At 50.2% G+C, this 13,060-nt stretch overlaps 1 protein-coding gene across 8 annotated transcripts in view; it reads right to left on the bottom strand.

Annotated features, from left to right (window-relative positions):
* The window catches only part of PLEKHM2 (pleckstrin homology and RUN domain containing M2), a 48,359-nt gene that overhangs the window by 15,491 nt on the left and 19,808 nt on the right, over positions 1-13,060 (bottom strand). For 3 of the 8 annotated variants that reach the window (XM_014597942.3, XM_019500017.2, XM_019500018.2), the window contains exons 2-8: positions 9,744-9,850; positions 9,129-9,238; positions 7,601-7,700; positions 6,268-6,355; positions 3,951-4,137; positions 1,397-1,534; positions 942-1,001 (exon numbers count right to left, since the gene is read on the bottom strand). In XM_014597942.3, the coding sequence (XP_014453428.1) occupies positions 942-1,001; positions 1,397-1,534; positions 3,951-4,137; positions 6,268-6,355; positions 7,601-7,700; positions 9,129-9,238; positions 9,744-9,850 (790 nt within the window). The remainder of the gene's footprint in view (positions 1-941; positions 1,002-1,396; positions 1,535-3,950; positions 4,138-6,267; positions 6,356-7,600; positions 7,701-9,128; positions 9,239-9,743; positions 9,851-13,060) is intronic. The other 5 variants (XM_019500019.2, XM_019500020.2, XM_019500022.2 and 2 more) reach the window with 3 other exon arrangements.

Genomic DNA, 13,060 nt, shown 5'->3' with positions numbered 1-13,060 from the left:
GACTACATGCAGACATCTGCTGGTGTATTTATGTGAATGGCAATGATGCATCGCATTTGGAAAAGGACAGCGCGCTGCTGAAACGCAGACATGCCCTTCACACGGAGGCACAGCATAGCTGACAGCCACACTTAACAAGGTTAAATAAGTGGTGCTGTCGCAAAACAGAATGAGGTCTTCAGCTGAATGTGCTGGCTTCAAGAAATACTTTCAGGCTAGAAGCAGGCATGGGTCAAAGCCCAACGGGGGGGATTAAAACATTCTCCCTAGAAGTAAAGAAAGCTCCTTATTAAGAGCAGAATTAAATCAGCAACTGGTTCCCAGTTTGCTGGTAATGTCTGGATGCAGACTGATCCCTGCCAACTGACACATGCTCTTTACTTCACGGAGGCACCCTACGGCCTCTGCTGCACTGAAAAGCCCTTACGTACTGAAATTAGTGATCAGCCACCCCAGGTGGTTACAGAGTGCCAGTGTCACCAAGCGATTTAACACGTGCTTTTCTAGGCCTGGCATAAAGGTATACAGACCTTACAATATCCTGAGGGGCCTCCCTACTGAACAAATCAAATTTCCCTCGAGAGAGACTTCAGCTACACACATCCTTTGCTCAGTGTCTTTTAAGCCGCCGGCCCAACACAGATGCAAAGATGTAACGTGCGGAGTCAGGAGAAGGAGCCGAAACAGTACGTAATAAGGTTACGTGAAAACCTCTGCGGGGGCTCGGGGACCCTCATATACTCCTGTGCAGCGCACGTGGCACACACCTCCACCTCCAACGCCAGGGGAAGGGCCGGCCACAGAGCCCGTTTCTCCTGCCACAGAATTCCATCAAGATTAGAGCATTGGTTCGTGTTAAGAAATCAATCACAGAGCATGCAGCAAGCTTGGGATGGAAACAATGCAGAAAAGAAACGGTTTAAGAGATGATTCTGTCCCACCTTCCCAGACTTTGCTGGGCATGGACGGCACTGCTGGAAAGACATCTCCAAAATCATAATCTATAAAATGAGGGACAAAACTGAGGATTAGAAATACAAGTAGTAGGGGTGGAGGGAGAACATGGGGCGCATGTGAAGGGTGAGGGGTGGGACACAAAACAACCTTAGATTAGACATCTGAAAAGGATGAGAAACTGGTTAGGGAACGTGGTTGTCGCAGGAAATCTGCCTCACTGCTTGTTGTTATTGGTATCGTGCTAGGTCCCAGGGGCCTGGTCTGAGCTTGGGGGCCATTACGGGAGGCACTGTCAAAGTGAAGTGGGCAGGGATGGATACGGCCTAGCCGGTCGTGCCTCAGGCCGAGAGCCAGGAAGTCCTAAGTTCTCATGACTTGGCAGGGCTCATTGCACAAATCCCTTCACCTCTCTGTGCCTCAGTTTCCCACAGATACTCACCTCCCCGAGGTATTGTGATGTTTGATTCATTAGTGTTTGCAAAGCCAAGGGTCTGATTAAGGGGGGCAACTTGTCCTCTGCTCAAGCTCCACCTAAAATCCCAAACTCCACCTACATGCCCAGAGTAGTTGGAAGTTCCTGTCAAAATGATCAGCAGTAAAACAGTTAATCATGTTAACATCTACTTGTCATCATTCTGCTTCAAAGCAAACGGCCCACTGGCTAAACGGAGGATGCTCACACTTCTCTCCAAACCAAATGCTGGACACCTGCTAAAAATGGCCACGGGTTCTGGCATATTTCATCTACGGACTTCACAAACTTCAGTTTACTGAGCCCCTTGGGTGTGTTAAGCCATGTTAGTCTGAAGCCAGGCTGAAGGTACGGCCGGTGGCACCGCAGAGCCTACCTGGTTCAGAGAGGCTGAACTGTCCTCCCACAGCATCCGATGACACAGATTGTTGCCTACGAAAGCTCCTGCTTCTCTCAACCAGTCGGTCTCTAAGGTGCCACCTGCCCTACCTCCTGCCTGAGCCCATCTGGGGGCGGGGGGTGAGAGGAGGAACACAACATTTCTGAGTCAGTGTTGGCTCCTTTCACAGATGGGGAAACTGAGACACAGATGAGGAGCTGGCAGCCAGAATCACACGGGGAGCTGGTGACGGAGCTGTAACCACCTCACGGAGGGACCCCTGTTCCTGGCTATAAACCACGCTCCCAGCTTCCTATGAGTTTCAACTCGCATCTGCGTCTCCTGGGCTCCGGTCCTCACCAGCATTTGATTAACACATTAACTACTGTAACTGCACTGTAGCAATATCCACACTCCAGACTTTGCACAGAAGATGAGTGCTGGAGCCCGGGCACCTTCTGCTGCTGGCCAGAGCAGGGTTACGTCTGATGTGACATGGTGCAAGCCAATAGTTTGGGCCAAATCTCCTATATAATGCCCGAGAAAAGAGCTGGGGTTCAATGCAAAATGGACTGATAGTGCTAGGGCACCCCCCGACTATTACTGAGGGAGCTTGCTGCGCTGCCTCCCTTTGCTATGTGACGATGCTCAGAGGCTGGCACCTCTGGGAAGTGAGAAGGGCTGCTAGGAAGCTGAGGAAAGAGCTAGATAAAACTGCTGTAAACTTTGCCACTGGGTTCAACAAAGAATGACCCAAATGGGCCATTCCTTCTCTCTTAAACTCTCCATGTTTCTATCTTGCAAAAAAGACAACAGGGATGGCAGACAATCTTGGTAAATCCTGCTGAGAAGACCACCCCCATTCGAGTCTGACAGATCCTGGACACCACGTATAGATCTTGCCTATACAAGGAATTATTTTTGAAAAGCTCTGTGCACTGACGCTCTTATTCTGGAAAAACAGTGCCTTGTTTCTGCTTAGCTTAATCCATTTTAACCAGGAACAAAGCGTTCTTAACCTGAACCGAGAGTATCCACACATGGAGTTACCAGACGCAACTAATCCGGAGCAACTCCACGTGCACGCACACCCTTATTCCAACAGGGTTTGTGACACAATTACTAAGTTTACAGCTCAGTCAGGTCAAAAGGATCCTGGCTGGTCACATGGCTGCTTGGGGGTGCTGGCTCTAAGGGAAGGGCATGGCCTTTTCCCTCCCAGCTGGCTGCAGTAGGAATTACTTCCCAGCGCATCTCAGCTGATTAGCTTTTGGTAGTGGGGCCATCAAAGAAACACTGAGGAAAGGGCCAGTGTTCAGTGTGATAGTCCCTTCTCTGTCCTCAAGCTCACAAAACCCCTTTAACTCACTATGTAATAGTTCATAATGACACACCTGAGCCTCTCTAGATCTACAGGCCTACACGCTACATTGAACTAGGGTGGGGGAGGGCAATGCTCAGATGTGGACCCAGCTTTTGCTCCACAGCTACCTGCAAAGATAGCTGCAGTTATCCAACATCCATTACTCAAGGGCAATTAATATTGAGGAGACACATGTCCATCCCCTGGTTTGGACCGGAGCCTCGACTCCAGCTGTCCCACTGAATACACTCAGTTTGAGGTCCTGGAAGAATGCAGCGTCCCTTCCTGTAGCACAGGGGGAATTTTACAGCCCGAGGATGGGAAGATGCCCTGACGCAAAGAGACCGCCAGCGACGCGTGGCGCAGAAAGCTCTTTTCTTCCAGCCGCAGCTCGCTCTCCTGGGAGAGTCTGGCAGCTTGGATCAAGATGCTGCACTGAACCACTGGGATATGTGGTCTCCACTGACCACACCTCTGGAAGCAAGGCCGACATGGCTCAGAGTGCAACCTGTGAGGCACTCCTTGGACAAGGGTAGGCCCTATAATCTGCCCCGGCACCCAGCTCCCACACTTCTCTCTCATCCAGTTAGTGGGCTCTTAGCAAATGGGAAAGTGCATTGTTCAAACGTGCAAGCTGCTTCCAACACTTTACTGGGGGGAAAAGAGACTGTCCTCGAACCCGAGCTGCTCCTCACTATTCTGCAGCACTCAGGCTCTTAGGCAGAGATGCTGCGCATCCACTCCCAGCCCCTCTTCCTCTGCTCTCCAAGGCCACTTACCCTCACTCGATGGAGCAATGGCACTGTCATCCCATTCCAGATTGGTCGAGGTGACCGAATTGAAGGAGTTGAGGGAGAGGCTGTCTGAGCCGTGGACGGAGCTGGGCAGGCGATCCTCAAAGTCCAGCAAGTACTGAGGCTTGTAGTAATCTGGCATATAGGGTGCTAGGTCCAAGTAAGGAGCATCCTGGGAGTAAGAATATAACACAGTACATCAGGGTCTGATTAGGAACAGGCCTTTACTCCGACAAACCAGGTAGTGAGGGCAGTATAAAGCACACAGTGCAGAAAGACACTGGCAGTGCAGAAATGACAGGTTACAAATGTCTGGTAAAGGCAGGGGCAATCAGAGATGACGAGTGTTTCAATAGCCTGTCACTGGCTTATTCCTCTTTGAAAGAGGAGCTCATTGGTAGCCAGCAGCAGACAATGTCAGCGTGCTTCCACTGCACAGGTGCAGTGAAACTGCATTTCACTCTTGACCTATGGTATCCTTTGCTCCTCTGCTCAGCTCTTCTGGGACCCCCCAGTCCTGACCTGAGGGCCCCCATTCTTCCCTGGTTGTTCCCACAGCTCTACCAGTGCTTCTCAGATGCCTGAGCAAGACCCACCCTGGAACCGGTCGTGTCGCGCAGCTCAGGGCTGGGAACAGCCTTTCACTGGCATCTAAATTGGTGCCACTGCTTGGAAAAGTTCTCTCTTAACTGAGCAGGAAGCTGCTGAGGTTAATGTACCTTTGTATGCATTATTCATCCTGTAGGTTGTTATCAAATATTTTGTTTTTATAACTACAGAAACACAGAGGCAGCCCTGGGAAACGTGAGCTAACAGAATTGGACCCCATCGCATTTGTTTCTCTTTACCAACACACACAAATGCAGAAATGCATATGCAGGCATCTCAGTTCACTGGCACTGGGGAACCCAATCTCTTTTCTCGTGGCGGGCAGATGCTGAGAGAACAGGAACCAACTTGCTGATAAAGCAGTAGTCAGTTTGCTCTGACCAGATGATCGGAGGACACCATCACAGGAGACTGAACCTGCAGCAAGAAGTCAGCCTGCGCCACAGAGCGGCTGATGGAAACAGGCTCGCTGGAGAAAGCGAGCAGAGTCCATGACTCAAAGAGCATTGCAACTGGAGTCTGCTGAAGCTTCAGTGCAGCTCCAGGTCTGAGTATTGTAACAGGTGCCTGAATAACTCTGGTGTTCAAAGCGCTTAAGCAATCCCATCAGCAGACAGTCCTGCATTGCAGCCAGCTCTTCTTTCTCACATCACGCTGCCCCCCTTCTCAGTGCTAGCGTCTTCCACATCCCCAGCTCCCTTACGGATGCAAAGGCAGCGCGGTGACTACCTTATAGCCTGATGTTGCTTAGGGAACCAAAAAGGAAGCCCCCGTCATTTCTCCTGCTCGCTCCGGCAGTGCTGCTCATGACAGGCCCAGTCTTCTCTAGCTCCATCATCTCCCTCCACTACTGCAATAGGAGACCGTGCTTATTTGAGAACCTGCTTGCTGGGGTCCCAGAGTCCCTCAGCCTCACTTCCTTCACCAGTCTCTTGTTGCCAGAAAGTGCCTACAGCAACTCACGCCCACTTACATCTCTCCTCTCAGTTCCTCACCCAAATACTCGTGCTCCCTCCCACTCCTCTCACCCTCTTTCTTTTCCTATTAGCTGTTTTTTGCCTCTGACCTTGTGATCTCCACACACCTACAGCAGCAGCTCTATCAGTAACCAAACATCCCTTTTCAAAGCCCTTCTTCCAGGAATCATTCCCACTTCTTTGACCTCGCCAGCGAACCATACTTCCCTTTCCTGGGCAATGGACTGCATCTCATCTCTGTCTAGGTGTGAGCTCTTTAGGGCACAGAGGATGACCTATCCTGTCGTTTTAAAGCTCAGGGTATATTGGTGAGCTTAGGGAAGTGATTTGCAGATTACCAGAGGTTAGAAAGTCACATTTTCTGTTGATTTGGAGAAACGCTAACTTGTGAAACTAGAAGATGGCTCTGACCAAGAATTCCTCCTAAGCTGTAAGGATGTAGCCAAGAAGAGGAATTGATTAAATACTCAACTGGCCCTAAATATGCTTCCAGGAACAAAGGTACTTTGTTCCCAAAAACCTTATGCATCATCTCTTCCAATTACAGTCAGTCTAATAAAAAGATGTCACAAAAAGAAGCCCCTCGTTTCTCATACGTTTCCTAGACCATCACAGCTACATTGCAACACCCATCGATATGTGGTATATGGGGCTTTCCTGCTCTATACGCATTCTGTCCATCAGCAAAGCCAGGGAGACAAGACCCGAATCCTCACCAGATCCAAGTCAAAGCGGATGAATTCCAGCCCAGATACCAGCGTAAGGAACAAGGTCAGGTGATCATGACTGCAGACCAAGGCATTCCTGCGACACAGATAAAACACAAGAACGGTCAGCTTTGGCACCGAGAAGAAAGCCCCGAGTGCCCTTGCTGAGCACATGACCTTACCAGTCCAAATACATTCTCCACCCATCTGTTCTTCCAATCCCCACAATAACAATAAGGCCCTGAGCTACAGTACAAACAAGCCCCAGACAGCCCAAGTGGGATCCCGTTGTCTTTAGCGTATCGACCTTTCTCCTCCACCAGCAGCCTCAGGGCTCAAGGCTCCTCGGGGCTGTGCATCTGCGACAGCTGCACATTTCTCTTTGTAGTCTCAAGGGCCAGGAGAACTAGTCGGCTGCACGTTAGCTAAGGTCAGATTTCTGGGCATGCCCCAGGTATCTGCCCTCTGGATGAGACACGTGTCGCCAGCTTTTTGGATAACACAAAGACTTAAAAAAAAATAAAAATCTACCAAGTCTGGGAGCTCTCTTCTTTAAATGCATAGCTTATACATCTACCAGATTCCTTTCTTTCAAAGCATCGGACAAGTGAGCGGCCCAGTAGAGCCCCATCCCCACACATGATCACAGCAAAATAAAAATAATAAAAATGAGAGCCTCCAATGAATGCAGAGTTGGCATCACACAAGACAGAGAAGCAGAGTACAGGTAACGCACAAAACACTGCAACAGTCAGGTAGCGCCTGTACATTTATAAAGGTTTATGGGGTCATGAACACTGGAGTTGTTAAAGGTAAAATATCCAAGGGGCCTGGGAGCCTCAGTCTCATGGTCAGTCACTGGGGTTTAAGGTCCCCAGCCCCTTACACGCTCTTAAATATTTTACCCAAAGTCAGTAAAGGAGGTTTGAGGATGAGCCTTCATTACTTCCCGTATACTCCATGTTCTCTGTGGTTTCCAGAAGAAACTGGAACAAGCCACGTGTCTATACGACACCTTCCCTGCAAAAGGCTTAAACATCCATGCATAAGGGACTGCCAGCACGCAGGAGAAACTTTGCAAGCTAGTCCCAGCTGTTGGCTCCAGGCGGGGCTTGGACACGGTTCGACACAGCAGTCCCTCTGGCTGCACAACTGAGCTTTATGGCTGAGATGCTCCCAGGAAATCACTCTGCACTTCCCCTGACCCTGGGGGCAGGCGTGGACCCTAACTCACTGCAGGTCTGGCTAAGCAAATATGGAAACTTGTCTTCTACGAGGGCAAATGTAAACAGTGGCAGAGCTCAAGGGACACGTGCAGGGCTGAGAGGACAGTGACACTCACTTGACATAGTATTTGTGGAGCAAGCTCAGATTCTCCTGAAACAGCCTCAAGTAGCTCTCCAAGGAGTTCTCGTTGAGGGCCAGGTACAGCCAGGCTCGACCTGAAATGAATTCCAGAGGTTATCCTGCACATCTGGAAGAAACGGGCTGAGGAATATTATTTACACCTCAGAAACATTTGCATTCACATTCCACACACTGCAGTGGACCAGCTCATTAGCAGGAAGGTTCGTGGAAGCACAGAAGTCTGAAAACTTATTAGCAGGAGATTCATTTTTGATTCAGATTGCAAGTGTTTGCAGTGGAAAAGAGAGGAAGAGTTGCACGCAACCAGTCAACGCGCAGAAACAACAGCCTGTGATCTATGTGCACTCAAAAGCTAGCCAGCTGACATTTCAACCAGCGAGTGTTTGTAAGGAATAACTCTGGCAGGATTGAGAGACTGTGAATCACTCCCTAAATCATTTCAAACAATCAGTAAGATACTAGAAAATCAGGAGGTGCTCACAAGGTGTGAGCAGAGAGATGTGTGAATGATGAGGTATGTGCTCAGCTCCCCTCTCACCAGGCTAAGAGGACGCAGGGTGGAAGAGGTTAGGGATAAGCAGGCAGGCAACGTGGCAGAACGTGGCTTTGACAGTCCCGCTCACTTTTAACAGGGAAAGAACATCTGCTACACACGGTTCACAGCAAATTAAAAAGAGTGTCAGCATTGCTGGCAGTTATATGACAACTGTGTGGGACAGCGCAGAAAAGGACCGCGCAGGTACTCCCCTCCAGGTCCATCCTGGCAAAACTACCTCCTACTGCACTGCCTGCTTTTTCATTTTCACGGATGCACAAGTAGCACAGCCAAAATTTTGATTCCAAAGATCCTGGCTTTGACACCTGTGCGGAAACCCCAACTCGGTGCGATCAGGAGACGTAGATAAAACATGTTATTGCCGTGCCCAGCCCAGTTTCTCAGGGTTGTTGCTGTCAAACTCCCGCACTCGAGTTGATTCTGCTCTTTGAGCCCAGGGCCTTATGGATTTCAATCTGCAGGTCTGACATCTGAAGACGGCACGCAGGACCATTGGGGATGATCCTGCTTGGAGCAGGGGGTTGGACTAGATGACCACCTGAGGTCCCTTCCCATCCTCGTTTTCTATGATGCTATAATTCTAGGACTCCTGCTAACATCTGAGCGCTAGGCTTGCAGATTTATGATCAGGATTGTCTCCTTTCAGGTCACCTATTCACACCTCTGGAACCAAACAGCCTGTGGGATCTGGGTCATCACGTAAGGACTCTTGCTTCCTCCTCTGCACAAGGCAAGCTACGGCAGGGGCAGTACTTCAGAATCCAAATCAGAACTAGCACGTGTAGCTGCTGCTTCCCAGACTTCCTCCTGCGCGCACCACGTCTAAACCTAGCGCAGGACCTCATACACCGAGCACAGAGCTGACTTCCATCTCGCACCAGCTTCCCCAGAACAGGGGCTCACCTCCCACAGAGCTGCCCCAAAAGATGCAGAGTTAAATACTCACTGCGCCCTAGGTTGGTGGCCACATGCTGAAGTACCTCTATCTGCTTGATGGCTTCCCTACGGGTGAAGTGAACAACCAGCACCCAGTAGCCTGAAGAGAGATCTTGCAGCCTGAGGAAACAAACCCAGAGGATAGTTAAGGAAGACCTCACTGATTTCAGACTCTGAAGCAAATTAGTCATTGCCTGGACTGGGCGGTGGAAGAGTTTCTACGTGGCTCTTACTGGAAACCACCCATCCCTCAGTGTCATTACAAAAGCACTACCCAGATCGTCTCTGCAGAAGCTGAGATAATACAGGTTTAGGGGGCCTTCCCAGTTTTTAAAGGCTTTTTGAAAACACAAGCACTTGATTCAGAATAGAAAGCAGGGGAGAGAAGGAAAGAAAAGCAGAGAAGTGCAAAAGGAAGAAAAAACAAGGAAGAGGTTGAACGGGAGGAAATCAATAGTTAAGGATCTAATATCAGTGCCCTGACATGGTTTTGCCAGGTAGGATTATGTGGGACACGGGGTTTGGAAACAGGTGATCAAACCATGCTTTCTGGGATCCTGGCCCAGCCCATCACCCCCAGCTCTGCAACTGTAAGTCCCAGGCAGCTGGCATGTGCTGTGCTCACCCATAAAGCAGAGCATGGTCCAGGTGCTCGCAGAGCCGTTGCAGGACTTTGTCGTGGTTCCTAATTGCTGGGGTCTCATCCTCGCAGGCTGCAAAGTAACTCTGCAGCTGAAAGTACAAAGCACAGAAACAATCCAGTTAGTAGAGGAAGCAACCCCTCAAGTTTGATCCAACAGTAGTCCAGCGTGCAGGTCCATCTTGCACCTTCCTGCAGTGACTCGCCCTGACCTAAGGAAACAGGGTCCTCAATTCAGTGCCACGTGAAGAACTGGGGTAAAACTACACTTCCAGGGGCGCTGCAGGCCCTTGCACTCTATCATCCCACGAGTCCTTCCTTACAGGTCTACCAGGTTGGGCTTTTGGGTTTCAGCACTGTCCCTTGACTTTTGCCGTCAGCTTGCTGCACACGCTGGATAAACAGGCCTGTACCCACACGTGCTTGGCTGCTGGTTACCCACGACACACTGATGACATCCTTGGGTCAGAGCTGCGCTATTACAGGGAAGGAGTTTTGACAGCTGTTATATTTTCTTTCTTACTGTTGCACATTTCCAGGGATTAAATCAAATGGCCAATTATGTCCTAATACTTATGCCTATGCTTTGGACACTAACCCTTCATTTCATAGCTATCAGCAGCTTCTGGAAATGCAAGGCAATTTTGATCCTTGTTTGACTCAAAGTGCTGAACAGCCAGCATTTGTAATGGCTCTGTGTTAGAAACAGCAGCGATTCATCCTGGATACAAGGCTGCTGAGCTGACACATCCCAGATGGGTGCTTGAGTGTATGTGGGCATTGTGTCTCTTTTGGTCTTTGCTGAAATTTTCCCCTGTTTTTTCCAACTAGGCACTGTTTCGGTGAGCAAGGAAACCAGGTTGCCATGGATGTGGGGAGAGCTGTGCGTGGCACAATCCATTTGCACTGTGGCGGTAATAGTTCCCATTGCTGTGCATGTGCAACAAAAGGCATTAAACCCCCGTTCCAATGCAACACAAGACACGCAATACGACTTCTGCCCAAATACGTCTCAAAACACGGCGCAGAGTCCAAATCTTCTTTTCTGTACGCAACTGCCTGGGCTTTGATGTTAGGAAATGCTGGGGATCTGGAGAACAGAGTCCAATTCCTGGCTCTAACACAACTTACCAGAAGATCCCTGGGAAATTACTGCCCCTGTGCCCCATCTAGTCTCTTTCTATGACCAGGTTACGAAACGCCTGGACACAGGAGGAGGGGTGGATGTCGTATACTTAGACTTCAGGAAGGCCTTCGATACGGTATCCCACCTCATACTGGTGAACAAGCTAAGAGGCTGTGACGTGGATGACTACACCGTCCGGTGGGTGGCGAATTGGCTGGAGGGTCGCACCCAGAGAGTCGTGGTGGATGGGTCGGTCTCAACCTGGAAGGGTGTGGGCAGTGGGGTCCCGCAGGGCTCGGTCCTTGGACCGATACTCTTTAATGTCTTCATCAGTGACTTGGACGAGGGAGTGAAATGTACTCTGTCCAAGTTTGCAGATGACACAAAGCTGTGGGGAGATGTGGACACACAGGAGGGCAGGGAACAGCTGCAGGCAGACCTGGACAGGTTGGACAAGTGGGCAGAAAACAACAGAATGCAGTTCAACAAGGAGAAATGCAAAGTGCTGCACCTAGGGAGGAAAAATGTCCAGCACACCTACAGCCTAGGGAATGACCTGCTGGGTGGCACAGAGGTGGAAAGGGATCTCGGAGTCCTAGTGGACTCCAAGATGAACGTGAGCCGGCAGTGTGACGAAGCCATCAGAAAAGCCAATGGCACTTTATCGTGCATCAGCAGATGCATGACGAATAGGTCCAGGGAGGTGATACTTCCCCTCTATCGGGCGCTGGTCAGACCGCAGTTGGAGTACTGCGTGCAATTCTGGGCGCCGCACTTCAAGAGGGATGCGGATAACCTGGAGAGGGTCCAGAGAAGGGCCACTCGTATGGTCAAGGGCTTGCGGGCCAAGCCCTATGAGGAGAGACTAGAGAAACTGGACCTTTTCAGCCTCTGCAAGAGAAGGTTGAGAGGCGACCTTGTGGCTGCCTATAAGTTCATCACGGGGGCACAGAAGGGAATTGGTGAGGATTTATTCACCAAGGCGACCCCGGGGGTTACAAGAAATAATGGCCACAAGCTAGCAGAGAGCAGATTTAGACTGGACATTAGGAAGAACTTCTTCACAGTTCGAGTGGCCAAGGTCTGGAACGGGCTCCCAAGGGAGGTGGTGCTCTCCCCTACCCTGGGGGTCTTCAAGAGGAGGTTAGACGAGTATCTAGCTGGGGTCATCTAGACCCAGCACTCTTTCCTGCCTATGCAGGGGGTCGGACTCGATGATCTACTGAGGTCCCTTCCAACCCTAACATCTATGAATCTATGAATCTGTAAAATGGGGATACTTAGGTAATGCACAATGGGACTGAAGTCTATAGCATCCCAGTCCTATGACAGCACGCAGCATTAGCATTATTACCTAGCTGTGATGGGCATGTATTGAGGTAACAAAGGTAACTGGTCCTAATCAGAGGCACCAAACAGTCTTGTGTCTTTTGTGGGACCAAAGAGATGGAGTTTGTTCCCAGCTCTGCTGTGCAACCTTGCTTAAGTCACTTGCCTGCGTTCCCAGGCTGTAAAGCTTGTGATGCTATCAGCACTCCTAAACCTTTATTAGTCTAAGTTAGCTCTGCGCCGAGGAGCTTCAAAAGGCAGGCAGCTTCTCCAGGCAGCTGCCACCTTCCTCTGCCTTTCTCGCACAAAGCCCCCGTTCTGGAGGAGCTGCCGTGGAAGGAGATCAGTTCTGATGCCAGATGTGATGGCCTTGTGTCAACATCTGGACCCACTTCGGTCTGCACATGCGAATCCTCCACTGGATCGTCTATGCACTTTTAATGGAGCAGAGCTGGTTCTTGCAGCTGTAAGCACCTTGCAAGAGAATACCTTTGAGCTTCAGCCTCTCGTGTCAAGAGGCATCTCCATAACACACCTCCTCAGCTCCCCATGCACAGCAGCGCGCACATGGAAGGTCGCCCGGGGGGGGGTCTCCAAGTGTAGCACTGGGCTCAGCACAAGCCCTTCCAAATGTCTAGCTCAGGCGGGTTGCTTTAGGCCCATCTCTACCACCGTTTTTGCAAGCACCGTGTACCAGCATCTCTAATGCTCGTGAAGGCAGCAGGGGACACACTTTGGCTTTCAGCAAGCATCAGAGAAAAGCATTCATAAATCAGGGCTTAATGAGTCACACCTAGGCATGAGCTCACATTGCTGCAGCAACCTGCTTTCGGGAGCACCCCGAAGG

This window comes from Alligator mississippiensis, chromosome 13, assembly GCF_030867095.1.
Source record: "Alligator mississippiensis isolate rAllMis1 chromosome 13, rAllMis1, whole genome shotgun sequence".
NCBI lineage: Eukaryota > Metazoa > Chordata > Crocodylia > Alligatoridae > Alligator > Alligator mississippiensis.
Note: the sequence above shows the minus strand (reverse complement) of the source record. Positions and strands in the feature narration are given on the sequence as shown.